The sequence below is a fragment of the Anabas testudineus genome, chromosome 2 (genome assembly GCF_900324465.2).
Source record: "Anabas testudineus chromosome 2, fAnaTes1.2, whole genome shotgun sequence".
In the NCBI taxonomy this organism is placed as follows: domain Eukaryota; kingdom Metazoa; phylum Chordata; class Actinopteri; order Anabantiformes; family Anabantidae; genus Anabas; species Anabas testudineus.
In genome coordinates, this window is record NC_046611.1 from 11,052,476 (window position 1) to 11,072,422 (window position 19,947).

Consider the following 19,947-nt stretch of genomic DNA (forward strand, 5'->3'; position numbering starts at 1 on the left):
GTACATCTTTATTCACCGTTCTTTAGAAATCATTACACATTTAAAGTAGCATTACATGTCCCTTTAAACTCAAATAGCCACTTTAATGTACATTGACCAACATTGTTCTTTTTAAAAACTAACATTTTATATCTTTATATTACTTAATGCCCTTTGTTCAATCCCTTCACACTCTTTAAACACCTTAATTCTTTTCTCTGTGCAGTTTTATGCAGTTGTGCACTGTCTGTGTCCTTGTTCATTTGTTGTTCCACACATGTCAGTCTGTATTGTACTGGATCAGACTAGGATTCAGAACTGGTTATGTGTGCATGGTGTAGCCCAGCTAACGTGACCTTACCTTGATTAACTGGATTGTTGTACAGTGTTGGATAAATGTGCATCAAACTAAATTTAGGCTATGTGATGATCTGTGCAATGAACAGAATTGACTTTCATATGCAACTGTCTGCGTATCTTAAAGTTGTTAGAGTGCAAATGGCAGACTGAGAGTTAACTGTATGGGCTGCTGTAGCACAAAGACCTCTGATCCATCAAAGCACATACCAGCCAGGACAGTGTCTATCTGGCAGCTTCTCTATTGTCTTCGTGACAGATGGTATTTCATCACGTCAACACATCATGTACATGTACACATGCCACTGTACGGTAGACGGGTGGATCAGTAGACAGTTAATGGGTCTCTTCATTTGTAAGCAGAGAATATATTTCTACTAGTACATCTGTGGCACTTCAGAAAAGCTGCAAAATCTGTGGACTAAGCTTTGAGGAGAGATCTTATGACAGCATTTGTGGAGGTAGATTTTGAAAAGGAGACCAGTAAAGCACATGACTTAATTAGACTTCTTTGCCATATGGATTAGCCTGATTCACAATTAATACTGATAACATATGTTTTCAGACTCATTCAAGTCTCATGAGGGCAAATCAAAAAAATGTCTTGGGATTCCAGTTTATATTAGAAGTAAATTAATCTGGAGTAGTTTTGTTACAACTACAACTTTCAGGGCGTGTACATGTTTGTGTGTGTGAAATATCGCTCGATCCGGGGCAAACATTTGCCCTCCTCAGCATTCCTGGGATGTGATGAGTCCAGCATTCAACAGGGACGACCTGTTATCCACTCATTCACTTCCCACAGATGGCCAACCATTGTCCTGTAGTGCACACACACACACACACACACACACACACACACACAATTATAATGTATCTATAAGGGCTAGAGTGAAATAAGCCAGGCCGATTTATGAGCCAGTATTAGTTGGTTTGCAGATATATCACTATACATGTCAGAACCAATATATTTTATAACAAAATATGTTTATTTTTAGTTTATTTTAGATTTTTTTTTGTAGATTTTTATATTAACAGTGTATTAGATTTCTGCTTATGCTTGAGAGGACAAGCACAATGATGAATTCATAAATAATTTGCATCTAACTCTGCAGTTTCACTCACGTTTTAGCATCTTTCAGCTCATTGTTTTGGTTCTACAGACTGCAGCTTTAATATTTATGATACACTCTTACTGCTCTGTGCAGTAGGGAAACCGTTTTCAACAAAAACTCTCAGTAAACAGTGTGTGTAGTAGCAAACACCAGACAGACAGAATTCCCTCAAGAGGTTGGATAATGTAGATGTGTTCATCCAACTGTCCTAACAAATTCACCAGGTCAACTTAGAAGATGATGATACGTCCGTGTTTGCACATGGAGTCTGCTGCTTAATGCTAAACTCTCACGTCATCACTTCCTGATATATCAAATCTCATCTCATTTCAAGTATGCAAATATTTAGCATTGGAATAATGTTTCTGGGATGAGGTCATGCTAATGAGCACCTGAATGAAGATGAGAATCAGCATCCACGCCTGCATTTAAATATCCACAATAAATAATAAGCTAATATAAAGGCCACAAGCCTCCGGGTACTTCCTATAAAAACCCTATTTTCTATATTTTATGATGCAAATAATCCCAAATGATTAGTATTTATTAGTAATATATGTATTAGTAATTATCAGTATATTATTTGTCTCTCCATTCCAGGTGTTGTTTTTCTGCTGATTTCTGGTCGATGGATTTATTACTGACAATACAACAATATTTTAGTAAGTCTGCCTTCCCTCTCTCTTTATGTGATGTATTCGTTCTAAAAACATACACTACATCGTTGTACCAAAATGACTGTTCAGTGGCGACTGGACTTTCTCTAAATTCTCTGTCCAGGAGGCTTCATCAGCTCTGATTGACTGGCTGGAAAAGCAGACTTGTAAACTCTGTGGAGTCACCGAGTTGTTAATACTGATGGTCACCAGTCCAGTTGCCACTGAACAGAAATTTTGGGATGACCATGACTTGGATGAGTGAAAATCTTCACATACGTTGTTGTGGTCTTTGGCTGTTGTCAGTTCTAAACTAATGACATGATTTAATGATGATTTAAAGAACTGACAATATTAACATGATGAACAAACATAGTCAAATCTGACCCCAAGCTGCTGTTGTGTCGCTGTACTTTTCCTAAAGGGACTATTTTTCAGGACAAGGCAGGTAATATTCTACTATATACAGCTTTGCTGTCAAGATTGCATTGCAAGAAAAATATAACTTACTGATTTTTCTCTTGTAACTTGTCACAGGAACTTCATCTTTGTTCTCTCTCTAGGCTAGAAAATTGAGTGAAGCATGGGTGACTGGAGCTTTCTAGGGCGGTTGCTGGAGAACGCTCAAGAACACTCCACCGTGATTGGAAAGGTGACGTATCGTTAATTTAATGGACATAAAATTGTTGTCAAAGATCAGAAAAAAGAACATTTTTATTGACCTGTGGGAACAAAGTTGCAATACTTAGTTGTCCCCTTTTTACGTGAAACTGTAGGACAACATTCACATCACTCCATGTACCTGAGCTCTTAGCTCTCAGGTGACTGATCTGTTCATTAGTTCAGTTAATATCTTAGTTCATCCATCATTCCTCCCTAGGTTTGGCTGACCGTCCTCTTCATCTTTCGCATCTTGGTACTGGGCGCAGCAGCTGAAGAGGTCTGGGGTGACGAGCAGTCAGACTTCACCTGTAACACACAACAGCCCGGTTGTGAGAACGTCTGCTATGACGAAGCTTTCCCAATCTCGCACATCCGCTTCTGGGTGCTGCAGATCATTTTTGTCTCAACGCCCACGCTTATCTACCTGGGCCATGTGCTGCACATTGTCCGCATGGAGGAGAAGAGGAGGGAGAGGGAGGAAGAGCTGAGAAAGGCTGGACGTCACGAGGAGGACCACGACCCTCTCTATCACAATGGAGTCAGTGACGGTGGAGGAGGTGGGAAGAGGGATAAGCCACCAATTCGTGATGAGCACGGAAAGATCCGGATCCGTGGGGCGTTACTGAGGACCTACATCTTCAACATCATCTTCAAGACTCTGTTTGAGGTGGGCTTCATCCTGGGACAGTACTTCCTCTACGGCTTCCACCTGAGGCCGCTCTATAAATGTGGCCGCTGGCCCTGCCCCAATACTGTGGACTGTTTCATCTCCAGGTTAGAGGGTTTGTCTTGATATTCTTCTTATCCTTTTTATTTCTTTATACATTTAGCTTAAACTGACCTTTCACTAAGCCCCACCCCTACAATAGTTTCTATACCTGTCAAACTTTCCATTTTTGCATGACACATTTGCAGTTTACAGTATTCACACAGTTAGATTTACCAGTGGAAAATCCTACTGACATAAAGATTTTAGACAGAAGTTGTCTCATTTCTAGCTTGTTACTAGTTTCAGATGTTGCCAGCTAAAATGACATGTTTTGTTTACATGTTTCGTCAGCTGTTCAGTCCAGATTTTAAGCTCCTTTTAAAACAAAAATCCTGAGAGTCTCAAATATAAACTCGATGGCTACATTCACTATATTGTGCTGAGCAACTGAGGCTAATACAGAAACATGTTCCAAATTAAACTGAAAAACTACATCTACTTAAATCTTTTTCACATTTTTTATAAATACATTTGTTTTTCTTTGTGAATTAAATCTATTTTTGTTCATTTGTTGTCCCAGGCCCACTGAAAAGACCATCTTCATCATCTTTATGCTGGTGGTTGCTTGTGTCTCTTTGGTCCTCAACCTGTTAGAGATCTACCACCTGGGCTGGAAGAAAGTCAAGCAGGGTGTGACCAATGAGTTTGTACCTGACAGTGAGTCGATGTTGCTGGATGGGAGAGAGCCCGGAAACTCAGAGATGATTCCTGAGCAGACCTCCCAGTCAGTGCTTGGCTGTTTGCCAGTGTACGGCAACACGAGCGTGGTGGGGGCTGAAGCAGCGGAGGGAGGAGTCTACAGTCCGACAGATGCATCACCCACCGTGATCTCTCTAAATCCTAGTATGGACACCGCACCTGTGTCTGCTGGGTTCAAGATCGATGGGGCAGCGTTCCACCCAGACGACTTCTTGTTGGAGGCTCTTCCTGCTTCTTTTTACAGCCATGGTGACAAAGTTGGAAGAGACGAGCAGCTTACTGCTATGGAGCAGAACTGGAGCAACATGGCACTGGAGCTCCATAATCTGGATGGAAAAAACTCCTCCTACACTCCTCCTCTTCCCTCTCCTCCCACCTCCGCCTCCTCCTCTGCCCAGGAGGAGACAACCCCACTGCCTCTATCAGAGGAGCAATACTCAATGTTTCCTACACTTCCTCGTGATACCCTTCTTTCCCCTCTTGCACTAAAGGAGAGAGCAGTGGATGAGGTAAACACTGCGGCCACAGCACCTTGTATGGTCCCACACGATGACTACACCGTGGTTACAAGGGCAGAGATGCAGCCGCCAGCTGACATCCGGAAACCAAGTCGGGCCAGCAAGAGCAGTGGTGTCCGAGCTCGCCCTGATGACCTGGCAGTGTAGCTAAACACACACACTCACACTTGTGCACAACCATGCATGCTGTACACACCTACATATGCAATTCTTTCACAAATTCCCACCAGCATAACACCACAGACAAGATTGCCCCCTAACAAAAGACTGACGCTGTGCCCGTCAGATATTAAAAGATAGAAATAGAGACAGAAAGAGTTTAATGCCTTATCTACATATCAGTGACAATATGTTGTCCCAGTGAGCTCAAAGCAAATGTTCAGAAAACATTAGACATGATTTCAGAGAGATGGCTGTAGATACAGAATCTAATTCTGAGCATTTTAAAGCATCATAGGCATTAATTTCAAATTTACAACAACCAAAGGGTATATTTCATTTAAAATGGAAGGCTACATAGTAAGGTAAATTAAAGTTATTTCTAGTCGTATCATAGGAATGAAAGTCTGACAACTGATAAAAAGTAGAAACTGTGTCCACATGAATATAACCCTAACCCGACCTGCCACATTACAGATGCAGGATTGCTGCTCGTCTGCTTTGAACAGAGCCAGGCTGGCCAGTTTTCCCTGGCTTTATGCTAAGCTAACCATCTGCCAGCTCTAGCTCCAGAGTTAATGCACAGATACGAGACTGGTGTTGATCATTTCCCAGCATTTTATATAAATTCAACGTTTCCTCAGACAGCTCAGCAAATCAGCTGATTTTCAAAATGGCTGCCATATGTGTGTTACAACACCTAAGTCCAATAAATCATTAGTTTCTTTCATGGCTGCTTATTTACTCATAATATGCAAGTTTTTAAAAATAATTTAATCACAGGAGGTGAACATCACAAACATACACTTCTGTACATGCACACACACACCCGCAGTGCAGCCAGCCCAGACACAAAGACGAAATGGTTCCTGTGATGATGATGATGAGGATGATGATGATGATGAGGAGGATGAGTAGAGGCAGCAGTACTCCTGTATATTCTTTTATTTTGATCTTTGTTTTATTTCTTTGCTGGGGGACATCAGAGGAGAGGTTTGCACTTTTGTTTCTTTCTTTTCCTTTTTCTTGTGACGTGATGATGGAGTTGTGTGTCTGTCAAACTCGACCGTCTGTGTGTGACGCTCTCACCTGGCTTGTAGTTTCTATGAAGAGAGGGACGGATCTATGTTAGGACAGAGGAAAGCAATGAAGAAGCAGTCCCACCCTGAGACATAGTCCTTAGGCTTCACAGGCTGTGTGTGTGTCTAGGTACCTTCATTTGTCTCTGTGTTTTCAAAATGACATCTCTGCAGTTACATCAGGGTAAACTATATAAAGTCTATAAATATGTATATTATGATTAATAGCATTGATAGGCACAACAGGATATTATACAGAATGAACCTCATTCTTTATTTAGGTTCTTAGTTTCTGATCAAGCTGCAATTTACAAAGATTTGTGCCTCAGCGTTTTCTGACATTGGCCCCACTGGTCACTTTATACAAAAATCCAGTGTTAGAAAAGTTGAGGCAAATAAAAACTAATAATAATAATAAAATTAATATAATCGAGGGCAATAATGTTCATCTTTATTTATTTGATTTTAAACTTTGCAGCTTGAACACAGACAAAATGTCTTTTTCTTTCTAGCGCTTGTGTTTGCAGTGTGTTACAGAACTGTTGAGTTCCCCTCGCTGTTCTGTGTGGGAGAACTCAAAGTTAATTTGTAGACTAGCTGTAGTTTATACAGTAGCTTTTAGGTTTTTGAAAAAAAATGAAGAAAGAATGCAATATCATCTAAAAAAAGTGAGAACTTTTATTTATCTAGTAGTTCTTAGTCCTACGTAGGAATGTTAATTTTCCTGTTCTCCTTATTAATTCCTGCCAAAAAAGGAAAAAAGTTCAGTTCTTTCACCTTAGAGCAACTTCCCAACAGTTTTAATTGATCAAATCAACATACTGTTGTGTCATCCAACAGTCAGGAATAAAAAATGTACTTTAGTAGCAATAGAGAGTGGTTTGGGGCATACTACGTTTGGGATTTGTACATCTTTGTGTTTCTCTCTGGGCAGATTTTTAGTTGATTATATTTAAAATACTTGAAAAGTACTAGATAAAGTGTTGGATTACATCAAATGACTTGATAGACTAACCAAAATAACCAAATTAAAGTGCCATTCAGCATGTTTACATTTTGATAAAAACTAAAAGTTTTGTCCTCATAATAGTTTTTCAGTGCTTTCAGTGAGGTCCTGATTATTTATAACTAACTCTGGTAAAAAGTTTACCATCAGGTAAACAATGGTAAAATTGTCACCGTGTCATCAGTGTTTACTGTCTCCTTAATGAAATGCTGCACTTTTTATTGCAGCTGTCACATCTCAGAGAGCCTTGATTCATGGTTTAGTGTAAATATAAATCTAGATACTTCAAATGTATGCATGTATGCATTCATGGCAACTTGGAAATTATTTTTAAATCTTGCTTAGCATTCAAACTTTAGGGTAAAAATGGGCAAAGTGTGTAAAATTAGCTCGGTGTTAGCATTGAGGCTAGCTTTGACACATCCAGTATTACATATTACATGTTGCAATGTTTTTTGCACATTGCCAAAATTGTTAAATTGCTGCTGAGATTAAAGCTTATAATTAAGTACTGGTACAATACAACCAGGAGGAGATTAGCTTAGCATAAAAACTGGAAGCACTTAGCTCCTACAGCTAACTGGCTGTAGCTTCATATGAAAGCAGAAAGGAAATGCAGTTTGCTGTTTGGCTCCCCGTTGTGACTTACTAAAACATCTAAATGGTGCTGAGCTTTCGTTAACATTAATTGTTGTATATGCTTTTCCTGACGAGACTGGCTACAAATTAATGTCTGCAGTCTGAGATCTGGTGCATCTGGCCACTATGTGGCCTTCCAGTCGACTACGCTATGATGCTGTATTTGAGCCTGAAGATAATGATTATGTGTGATCAAGTTGTTGCGTTAAAATAGCTTTAGCTTGATATGGAATGTAAAGAGTTTTTCTATCTGCCTACCGATAACCTTAACTCACTGTCAGGACCTTTAATGCAGAGATTAGTGGCCTCTAAAGGTGTATTTTAGTTTAAGTTAATGATTTCTGTCTTGTCATGAATGCAACCATTCATCTTCTTAAAAACGTGGTTATAAATTAGAAGCGAGATGCAGTGAAAGGCCTTTAGTTTTAGCACGTTAGTTCATTTTGTAAGGATGGCGTGAACTGGAAAAAGAATATATGATGTCTGCTTACTGTGTCAGATGTTTACATGTCATTACCTAGGTGCCAGTATGTAACTTCAGCACAAAATGGCAGCTGAAGCACTTTAGTTATGATGTGTATGATTTAGCTAATTATAGCCTATTTACCAAACCAAAGTCATTTGTGCCAAAGAGAAGGAACGTGATCTGTAACATTAACAATAATTGCTCCAATCATAAGATCAGTTTTTTACCCTTATCAGGAATCTGGGGGCGGAGAATTCCACCAAAAAGACATAAAGTTGAACTTTGGCGAAGAGATTAATGAAAAAAAAAAAACATTTACTAACATTTTTGCAGAAAATGTTTTTCATAACTGTGCTGTTTCAAGGTGTTCTTAGTATTTCTCTTATGTAGATAAAGATTTACACAGTTAAATAGCTAGACCACTCTTAGGAGGATATGAAGATATACATAGAGCAAAAACAACAAAGGAAGGAGGGATATGAACGCGTTTGTTTATATGGTAAGAATCCAATTTACATTAGACTCACAATGGACGAGAAATAAACCTGAAGTGATTGTTTTTTTTTTCTTCTGAATATGAATTGGGAGACTTTTGGCTACTCCAGCTTTCACACCATGGATATGTGCCTTGGATGGAACATCCCACAGTGGAAAACACAGGTTGCATGATGGGATTTTCATGGCGCCTTACAAGCAGGGACACAGACTCCCACATGTCGCCCTGCTTTTACTCCTGTTGTAAAGTTGCTGTCTTTGAAGAGAAGTGTCTGAACCTTTCGTTAAAGAACATGTTGATGTAAATGTTCATTTACCTCAGATGGTTACAGAACTGTTACGGAATAAACTTTTTGTACCACACACATTTTCTGTCATGGTGAATTGTATCTTTTTTATTTCTTTTTTGTTCGGGGCAGTTTTTCATCTTCCGCGTTTATAATCGTCCGTCTACTAAATTATTTTTAACGTAAGGCATTCATGTTAGCATGGCTGCTAACTCGCTTATTACCTACCACAGCTCTTCAGGTATTAGTTATTATAAAACTACTTAAAAAATTTAATATCATTTAGTTATGAAATGAAAATAAATAGGCAGCTATAAATCTTAAGTATCAAAGAGAGATGCTGTGACAGCAGAGAGCAGAGATCTTATCAACTTCCTGTTTTGTTCTCACTTTACAATCTGACATTACTTATCTCTGATCTTACTGTAGACACATTAACTGGAAACTCTTTGTTATGATCTGATTAATGCAGCTCTGTGAGAGATGAAAACAGTCCATACTGTCTGCTATATGTGTGTATGTGCATTGCTGTTTCTGTGTGCACATGCATGTGTGCTCCTGTGTGTGTGTGTGTGTGTGTGTCCTCATGCCCTCATCCATTTGGCTGTGCTGAGGCCAGCACTCCCTTTATGCACACTGAAAGTCCCAGGGATTTTGGCTAAACAAAAACCCCTCGAGGGAGTGAAAAGGCCTTGAATGCCTGATAATGCTGTCCTGACCTCTGGACTCTTGCAGGCTGCTGCGTACGTGTCTATATGGTCCCATATGAGCATGGACAATACTGTATATTGTAATAATGGAAGCGACCGGGACTCTTTCTACATTTAAAGTTTATTTAATTCCCCTTTTCAAATTTAGACAGAATATACCGACTAAGCACAATGCCTGACAGAAAAATAGATGTTTACCAGTGAATGAACCTTGTTCCCGAATTCTTGGCTGACATCAAAAATGAGAAAGACACTAAAATGGATGAAATAGGGAACAAGTAATCATAACATGTATTTTTCAGGTGTGTTTTGATTTATTGGCAGCAAATCTATCAGTGGTTGTGTTGTGGCTCAGCTGGGCAAGTGTCTCGCTCTAAGTTGACATGATGACTACGAAACCTAAATGTTTGATCTGTCCTCTTTCTGGCAGGAAATAGGGTTTGAGCCACTATCAGTTTCTCTAAATTGAGGCCAGTGTTGTAGAGTTTCACACCTGCACTGAGAGCAGGCATCCACACCTGCAACTTGTTGCTTGAAATCATGACTGAATATAAGGAGGTGGACAGCAAATCCTCCTTTCAGTTGGTGTGACCTTCCAAATACTGTGGCTGTTTGTAGTTTTGTCTTCAACTATCGCCAGTGTTCGCTGTGTTTTTCTGTGAGTGCCATACACTGTAAAGAAATAACCAGCAGTGTATGTAAGGCATATGTTCAACATTTGCACAGGAGTGAAAATGAACTAATTAAATACATTTTCTAGTGTATTGTAGTTGTGGTATAATATGTCCAAACAGTATTTATTCAGATACCAGCAAAATCAGGACTACAGGACATTGTTCTGTAGTACTGAAGAAACTTAAAAATAGCTCATCTATTGGCTCCCTCTGTGGATGTCTTTTGGACTACATGAGTACAATACAGAGCATCTGAGAAATATCTGAGGACAAAGAGCTAGAAAAAGAGAAATATGTACAAAAAGTGTTTAAGAGGAAACTGTGGTGTAACAGACAAAAAAAGGTGTAAGTGTATATATACACAAGTGTATAAACATCTGCAGCTACTTAACAGTGAATCTTATGCAGTCATCATATCTAGTGTAACACTTTTTTGTACAGTAGGTCCTCTAGTGGCCAAACTCTGACATTACTTGATACAGGTCCTCTGAGTTATTTATCTGTTGTGTTTGATCAAGCAAAATTCAAAAGCAAAACAGAAGACCGTACACTCCAGTTTGCAGGTTTTTGCTTTTTATTCACCAGCCACCAACAAAAGTCAAACTTTTTCCAAAACATATTTAGTTGTCTCTACGTTTAATGTGCTATGATTTTCATTCCACACTCAGTCTGTTTGTAGAACTAAGGGTCACTTAAATTCAATGTGTAGATGAGTGGAGTGAAGAGTTTGACTACTGCGGCCCTCTCTATCTTGCTTGGGGAACAGATGTTTCAGACTCCTACTCCTGACATCCCATCATTGCTGAGTTGATATTCTGAGGGACAGGGGCAATTCTGCTCAAAGCCAGTGTTGAGACGCTCTCATAATGGTAAAACTGAGAGCCCTTAAACACATTAACTCCCTGCGAGTCACACAGACCACCATCGATGTCAGACAAAGGCAAGAGCAGATCTCGGGTTACCACCCTAGGTGTTGCTGTAAGATCAATGTCACGCAGCCTCTGACCTGGAAGAAAGGAGAAACATGTAGAAAGAAATGCGCTAGATACATATTTATTTTGACTGAACCTTGTTTTCGGGGTTGCCAAACAAATTCAACTCCAACATTCTCTAAAATGTGAGCATTCAGTAACTTTACCTTGGATTAAATGGACTGTGTGTTCATTGGGACAGACAAATGCAGCATCCACATGTCCTTCAATGCCGAGTTCTTCCTTCACAGATTTAGGATAGCCTTCAATCAGGTTGTAGTGAGCAGCTGATTTATAGATGTAAATCTTGTCGTCCTGAAAGTGTTTGGCAGAACAGGAGGAATTTTAGTTTCACCTTCAACACAGCTCAGTGTTTCCAATGAGGAAAGATTTTCACTGCTTACCTTAATCATGTAGATTTTGTCAGTGTAGGAGAAAACAGCATCCACTCCGTTGGCCACCTCTTTCCATGACCTGGTGATTGGGAAGCCGTGAAGGCCGTCACGATGGGTGTCCAGACGCATGTAGATAGGACCTGTGTAGGGAATACTGGATTCTTAGTAAACTAAGTCAGGCTCAGAAGAAATGTTCAAACGAAGAAAATGATGAGGTGTTAGTGAAGCCTGCTGTGACACACTCTGTGTTAAAGTTGCAAGAAAAAGTATGTGAACCGTTTGGGATTACGTGGAGTTTTGCATGAATTGGTCATAAAATGTGCTCCGATCTTCATCGAACTGATGGCACAGACAGGTAGCTTTTCAAAATTACACCTTCCATGAGGCTAAAACTCTACAACTTCTCTTGTATTTTTGAGCTTTGACAAAGGTTAGCTGTTTCCCATTGCTTCCATTTTTTATGCTAAGCTAAACTAGATTTCTGCTTTTTATAGCTTCCTGCCTTCCTGCTTATAAAACAGACATACGTCTAGGATAAGTTTTCACTAAACCAAAAAAGTGTTTTCTCAAGATGATTGAAATATTGCTTCTAAAACTACTTTGTGTATGTGACTTTACCTGCAAAGAAATATGTTTTTCCTGTATCATCGGTGGTGATGGCATCTAACTTGACCTCGCTGCATTTAGGGACGCTGTAATTACCTCCATGACCTGCAGTTAAACAGAAATAAACATTAATCTAAAATAGTTCATTTAAAAAACGACATGATTACATTGTTGTAAGATTGGAGTCAGATTTCACACTTCTCCTCTTTATGGACTCACCAAAGTTGGCACACTTCATGAAGTAATTACGGGCATCTTTTGGGTAGTGACCGCTCACCTCCCCAGTTACTGGGTTGAACTTGGTAAAGCTGTGTCCATGGAAACAGTAATAGTGTTCCAGCCAGCGTAAAGCAGAGGTGCACAAAGGCAGGTGGGACCAGGTCTTTGTCTTCACTGTCTTTGTGGCAATGTCATAATGATGCACATCATGTCCTGTGGGGAGAAACAATGGGTTTGAGAAAATGTAGCGAGAAAATGTGGAAATTTATTTACAGTCTAATTATCTAACGGTTTTTTTCATAAACTAGATTCAGTCATGACTGACCTCCAGCAGGGATTCATTTCAAATTTCCAAAAATATAAAGAATTTGCATAGTAAAGTATTTGCTAAACTACCTGCATGTTTGTTTGTTTTTTTACCTACTTTACAGCATCATGACAAAACTCATTCCTACTCAATCTCTCCTAGGTGGCAGCATTATCTTAATAATATAAAGAAAATAAAACGTTTGTAAACATTTGTTATCCAGAATTTCATCTCTGTATTTTAAACATTAATTTGCAGTGTGCTCATAGCGTTGACTTGGTGAGATCAATATCTCACAGTGAATACCAACCCTTGAAGAATACAACTGAGTCGGTGACGCACTCTCCTGCGGGACACTCCACTGCAGCATCCAAGTGAGTAGGGACTCCTGGGAAGTCCTCCTGGATCTCTTTTGGATATCCGTTCTCCAGACTTTGGTTATAATACCTAAACACTTTTTCATCCTGGACATTATATTGGTAGATACAGTAGACATCAGTGACCTCTCGATAAGAATGCTTTACAAAGTCATATGGTTTGCGTATATTATACCAGGAAGAAGTAGATGTGATCGTGGTCGCCTGTCTTCTCTGTGTTGTGCATGCGGAAGGCAGCATCAACATTGCCGATGTGATGGATGTCATCCAGCTCCCTGAAAGACTCATTTGAGAGCTGAACTGAACCATGGAATCCCTTCCATACGTGGTCACCTGAGGAGAAGAAGAGTTTTGTTACACTGCATTAAATTTATGTATATATTCACTTAAACAAATGAATAACCTAAATAATCACACAAGAAAATATAGTACAGTTATTCTGATTTCAAAAAAGAGCTTTCACATTACCATAAACAAAACTGTCAGTACTGCCAAGCCCAGTGTAAAAAGAGGTTCACCTTTGAAGAATAAAGTGACTCCCTTCTCATCAGGAGTGATGGCATCGAACTCAATGCCGTCACACCGGTCTGGTACAGCAGCATGAGCAGCTCCATCTTTATTTCCGATTCAGAAACAAAGAGAAATTGCGGTAAACAGGAATGGGTAATATTAAACATAATGACTTGATGCATAGCTATTACATGTATATAAGACAAATCTGGGCAAAACGGCAAGTAAGCAGCATTATGATTTTAATGTGTTTACCAAAACCTACCGTCTCCTACTGATCCATGTTGGTGCCTGTGAATGATAAAAATATCCTCTATGATTCTGCAAAAACATTAGGTATAGCACTTATAGTACATTTAATTGCCAAACACTCCTGATGGTAATTCAGGGTCAATGACACCAAGGTATTACACTGACTTGGGCCTCTTGTGTTTGTTTTATTGATCCAAATAGTAAACGTTCTGAACTAACTAACTGAGTTAGGAAATTAATGGACAGTCATTGCACATTTTAAACTAATGATCTGTAGTAACATTTAGAAGTCGAAGTAGACAAAATAACAAGAACACCCTGCACTATAATAATGGCGAGAGAGAAACAACCTCACACATGACTACAATGTTGACCTCACCTCTCTGACAATATTGTACTGGTACTTTTTTGCATTGTACTACAATTATTATTACTATTATTTTGTCTAGCCTGTGTCATTTTGGATATGCTTTTATCAAATATGCATGTAATATGCATATTAAGCACAGTTCAGTTACATATAAACTTTCTGCTTTGATCATCTGCACATCATGTTCTTTTTATAAACATTTCTTGACAAAAGGTCTTATCTTATAAAATACCAAAAAACTAGTACAATTCATTAAAAGGAAAAATAGTTCAATAACACTCACGCAGGTGCTCCATTAGTGAGGGCAAATGCCAAGCAAAACAGAGTTTTGGTGAAGAGCTCCATGTTGCGCAACCCTCTCATGTGGAGTCTCACTGGAGGCTGACCAGTGCCTTTATACTGAAAAATCTGTGTGGGTGGACACGTTAGGAAAGTGTGTGTGTGTTTGTTTGTACAGATGGGTCTTTGGGGAATTTTAGTAGTTGCAAAATTAGGCTTACATGTAATAATTTATAGTCACGTGATACAATTTACTAATAGGCTTTGTGCAGCACAAACTGTGCTATACTGTTACTGCCTTGATTGATTGAAGTTTTTTTTTTATTGCTCAAGAAAATATGCTTGAAGAAGTTATGCCTCTCTTTATCTTTGATCTGTGTTTTAAATGACATTATTGATCTGTTTAGTTAATATTTTACCACCCTTTATTCCATTTTGTTTGGTCACAGACTTTTCTGGAAATGCAAACATTTTTTGGCAAATATCGTCATCTGTGAAATACCAAATAGCTGAAAAACTGAGGTTGTGTGGTAATATGGGATTAAGCAATAGCTCCATGAATAACAAAACCATGCAAAATTAGATTTAAATCAATTTAATGTTTAGTCTCTATGACAGTCACAGTTGACAATCCTTAAGCCTACTAAACAGTCAGATATGCTGATTACACTGCATTGTCTCTACTTTGTCTTTGTCTAACTTATCATTTAATATAAATGTTGTGCAATTTGCTTGTGATTCACATTTCAAATCTTCATTTGATCACATAAAATTATGGTCCACAGGTAAATTAAACAGAAGAAACAGTTCACGGTTAACAAAAGGTTAAGTTGAAAGCATGCAATAGGACTGTTATCTACTACTTATGTCTTTGTGCCGTACAGATGTAGTAAAAATAATTTGTACCACACTAACCTTGCAATCTACTGATTATCATAATCAAAAATAAAAAGCATTAGATCCATCACCATTTTAAATTCAGATTACCACTGTAATTAGTCGTACATTCTCTGTCTATATTTGCTATTTGATATTTCTGCTTTCGCCATCTTCATTTGTAGCGATAGATCTTGATGCAGTGATTCATGCTGTCTGACACGACCATGTGGCCATCGGGGAGCAGCGCCAACCCTCTTGGGCTATTAAGATTGTCAGTCACCAGAGGCCAGCCAACACCCTTGGAAGGGTAGAGAAGAACATGATGGTGGTGCTTGCCCCAATCTGCCACCAGGACATCGCCATCACTGTCGATACAGAGGCCCCAAGGGCAGGTTAGGACAGGCCCCAGGCCAGAGCACACCCCAAGGATTCGGATAGTGTTCCAACCGGGCTCCAGAACTCGAATGCATGGGACACGTCCAGTCTCATTGCCTCGCTCTGAAACTGCAATGAGCCCAGTGGTGAGACATGCTGCTACCAAGTAGGGTCTATGGTATCCAGTTACCACCGTGCGCTCCAACCTGGCCCCAGTTTTGGGGTCAAGTTTTAGTGCAATTATGGAGCCACGCTTGATGTCAGCAATCAAGAATTCATCTTGACGGGTAACAGTCACTCCTCTCGGAGCATCCAGCTCTTCATTGGTGGAACCAATCATTGTGCCTCCAAACGTTTGCAGGAGGCGTCCATGCCGGCTAAACACCAACACTGCTCGTTCAGCAGCACAGGTTAGGGCAATGAGCCCCTTTGAGTTTACAGCCACATCAAAGTAGTTGCATATGCGGGAAGACCGTTCTGATCCTGACGGAGACACCTGCTGCACAACTTTCTTCTGGAGATCAGTCACCTGAATGCGGGCATTTCCACAATCGACCACAAAGAGTTGCCCTTTGACAGTTGCATGGACACCACTTGGCAAGTTGAAATCTGTGCGGCCTGATCCTTGTTTTCCAAACTGTTTGACCAGATAAGCTGAATCAAGAGCAGTTGAACCACCCTCTTCCTCCACTTCCCTCAAATATGGAACAACTTGCTCTTTGTCCATGTTGTATTGTTGTGATTCTTTGTCCTGATGTAAGTTGTCACCTTCAATGGCTGACATGGACAGAGATCTGCTCACACGATTTAAACCTGAATCTTGTCTAACACTAGTCTGGGATGTTGACTGTCGTTCATCAGAACTCATGGTTTTCCTGTTAGATTCTGGGCTGTTTCCTCGGCTTTGATCAAGAGTTAAAGGTTCAGAGACAAGATGCATTTTGTTCACCTTCCTGATTCCTCTGTGCTCTCCGCTGTTCCTATTAATTAAAGGACGTAGTTTGCCAGACAGGTCAGCAGTGGACATTGAGCGGTAGTGCTCTTTCTTGAGAGATCCATTAACAGGTGTGTTAATAGTATAGGTGTAACAGAAATCCTCACTGTCCACTGGGGATGGAGGACTTCCACTGTCCACTGATGATTCATTTGGGGTCTTTTTCTGATGACCCACTGAAAGATCTACAAGGCTGTGTCTGTAGAGGGAACCTTTGTACTTGGCCTTTGGAGACATTGCCACATCACAGGACATTTCTTCAGGAGGGCAGGATGGTTCTTCACATGAGACCAAGACGAGAGCCTTTTGCTTCCGCTTACCCTTTAACGTGGAGCGCCTTTTAGTTGCATTTTGTCTGCCATCAGATTCATCCCCTTCAGATTCTCCTTGACTGGAGACTGGTGGGATAGCAAGAAAAAGGTCTTGTCCTTGTGTGTCTGAACACTCAGACTCCAGTTCTTCATCTTGAGATGACTCGGATACACCACGATGTCTTGGAATGGGAGACTTTATGGTGGGTGACTCATCCTCATTCTCTGTGGAGCTTGATAAACGTAGCTTCCGGACAATTCTCATGTTCCCACTGTTTGTCTTACTGGTTTCATTTGGGCTGTTTCTTTGTCCAGTTCTGTTTGATTGTGGTTCCTTTCGAATTTCAAGAGGGGTAATGTTAGAAAAAGATGTATCCCCTGAGTGCAAGGCGCACTTGTGTCCTTGATCACCACAGACACCAATGGGGTACGTCATACCTTGCTCGCGAACATCAACTTTGCCTAAGCCCAAGGTCTTGGACTCAGGGATGGTTAAAAAACTGACTCTTTTTAGTGTCAAGGAGATTTCCCATGGTTGAGTGACCTCTGCAATGCCTCTTTGGAGTTGATTTTTGTTGGATCCACCAGCAGTGCTGCCCCATCTTTGTATCTGCTCCTTCAGTTGTCCCATTTTTCTAAGTTGCTGGTCAATAAGTGACTGAACAACCCTCACAGCTGCAGCATTCTCTCTTTTCACTTGACTAAGGTGCCGTTGAGTTTCTCTGTGGTCTTGCTCAACCTTCTCAAGAAGGCGCCGCTCCTCTTTCTGAGCATCAAGCATTGCATTGTCCAACTCACGATTCACGTCCTCCACTTCAGCTTGCTGTCTCTCTCTAAGGCTCTGCAGTTCCTGTTCTCCTTGCTCAAGGCTAGAAAGGGCCTGAGTCACCCAGGGAGGTGGTGAAGTAATAGAAATGGGTGTAAATATGGACTGTCGTGGGGTAAAGGATAGAGGAGGTGGAGAGGTCACATCTCTCTGTTTAGGAGTGTTGTGTGTCAGCAGAGCTGAAAACCCAGGAAGGGGTCTTCTCTCTGAATAAGACTGCATTAACATTGGGGATGGTATATTTGAATAGTCCTCTTGCAAAGTGGGCTTTACAGTTTTTTGAGTATGTGTCTGTAAAGATAAAAAGAACAGCACCAATGAAAGGTTAGATGTACCAAATAGCATATATCCATACAACAAATCATGTAAAGGTACTGTGGATAAAACTAATTAAATCTAAAACCATTAAAAAAATAATTAATTTAATAATTTGCAATACAGACCATGGTTTTAGAGAAAGTAATCAGATAAAGGTACATTTTAAGAGCTTTTAAAGCAGATACTGAATTCCACAGCATAAGAAAGACCTGGTCACTTTTGGTCAGTCCCTCAGGAAAACAGTTTGACCTACATTTGACTCAGGTGTATCACACAAACCTTGCAATGACTTGAGAGCATTTGTGTTGATGTTTTAAAACTAGGACACAGGTTCCCTTTCAATGCAACTTTATCTCTCTAGCACTATATTCAGTTACTCACAAGACTCCAAAGTCCTCTCAGATAACCACTGTCCTTTTTCCCTGACGCCAGTACATTCAAATTAATGTTGGCAACCACAAAATTAGATTTAAATAAATTTAATGTTTAGTCTCTATGACAGTCACAGTTGACAATACTTAAGCCTACTAAACAGTCAGATCTGCTGATTACACTGCATTGTCTCTACTTTGTCTTTGTCTAACTTATCATTTAATATAAATGTTGTGCAATTTGCTTGTGATTCACATTTCAAATCTTCATTTGATCACATAAAATTAAGCCTACTAAACAGTCAACAATAGCTATACTAAACTAAATGTTAATTAACAGATTAGTAAAGCACATCTAAGGCACCTCTGTATAATGCAAAATATTTGTTTTAGTATTCCTATTACTTATTAATGGTGGGTATGCTTTAGCAGTACCACAAACAAATAAAAGTCTGCACTTGTGACATATCAACACTGAGATGTCACTGCAAACTAGTTCATTATAGAACATCAACAGACCCCCATTGTCACTTTTGGTGGAAACATCAGTGCTTATCTGCTCAAGGCCCTGAAACTGAGCTGTCTTTTACCACCAGCACAAGGTGTGTGAGGTGCTGCCAGGAGAGGGTCACTTCTGTCTTTGGCCTGGTATAAAATAGATTATATTCTAAATTGGCAGTTGCAGATACTAGTGTGTGCATATTAACGGCATCAACCATAATTAAAGTCTTTTACCCCCACTGAAGCAAAACAACAAGGCTTTTGCCAGGATGAAAGGGTGAGGTGTCAGTTTACCTCGACATGTTCACAATAAAGTCCCCCTGGAAGCATATGACCTCTGAGCGTCAATGGATAAAATCTGCTTCCCATGTTTTAAAAAGATGGTAAAGATGTTATCTGGGTGATGTTTGTTGTATGCTATCCAGGACAGTTGAAATGATACTAAAAAGAACGTAAAAGAGAAATTAGGAGCAGGACATCATAGATTCTGATCTGAATTTCACACAATATACACTTTATGCATACACAGGTTCATAGGTTTATATAATGAGGCACCAATCTGTTAGTCTGAATAGGAGGTTATCTGTCAGAAACAAATCCCTGTCACTCTCCTGGAGTGAGGCCACTTGGGCTTCTCATGTTACCCCACTTTAATGTTGAATGAGAGCCACTAGTTGCTAAGTTACCGGACAGCCTTGGATGGGGTGCTGAGACCATAGAAAAAATGATACCATTCATAATTGAGAGGATTATGCAGTATGTTCAGGAGCATTCCAGCGTATCGAAACTGAACAATGGAGCCATTCAAAACAAGT

The 19,947-nt window shown here is 39.8% G+C and overlaps 2 protein-coding genes across 2 annotated transcripts; one reads left to right on the forward strand and one right to left on the reverse strand.

The window, feature by feature from the left end:
* The first annotated feature begins 2,066 nt into the window (after window positions 1-2,066).
* On the forward strand, window positions 2,067-4,903 carry LOC113164018 (gap junction alpha-3 protein-like). Its single transcript, XM_026363103.1, has 4 exons — window positions 2,067-2,113; window positions 2,671-2,759; window positions 2,988-3,544; window positions 4,060-4,903. Exons 2-4 carry the CDS (start codon window positions 2,691-2,693, stop codon window positions 4,901-4,903), a joined length of 1,470 nt encoding a protein of 489 aa, XP_026218888.1. The 5' UTR covers window positions 2,067-2,113; window positions 2,671-2,690.
* Window positions 4,904-10,827: 5,924 nt separating this feature from the next.
* On the reverse strand, window positions 10,828-14,667 carry hpxb (hemopexin b). The gene is made up of 10 exons (XM_026364410.1): window positions 14,562-14,667; window positions 13,922-13,947; window positions 13,665-13,760; window positions 13,322-13,479; window positions 13,080-13,233; window positions 12,463-12,675; window positions 12,256-12,348; window positions 11,647-11,777; window positions 11,410-11,557; window positions 10,828-11,277 (listed from the first exon to the last, which is right to left on the reverse strand). The coding sequence occupies exons 1-10, from the start codon at window positions 14,639-14,641 to the stop codon at window positions 11,051-11,053; spliced, it is 1,326 nt and encodes a 441-aa protein (XP_026220195.1). The 5' UTR covers window positions 14,642-14,667; the 3' UTR covers window positions 10,828-11,050.
* Between the last annotated feature and the right edge of the window lie 5,280 nt (window positions 14,668-19,947).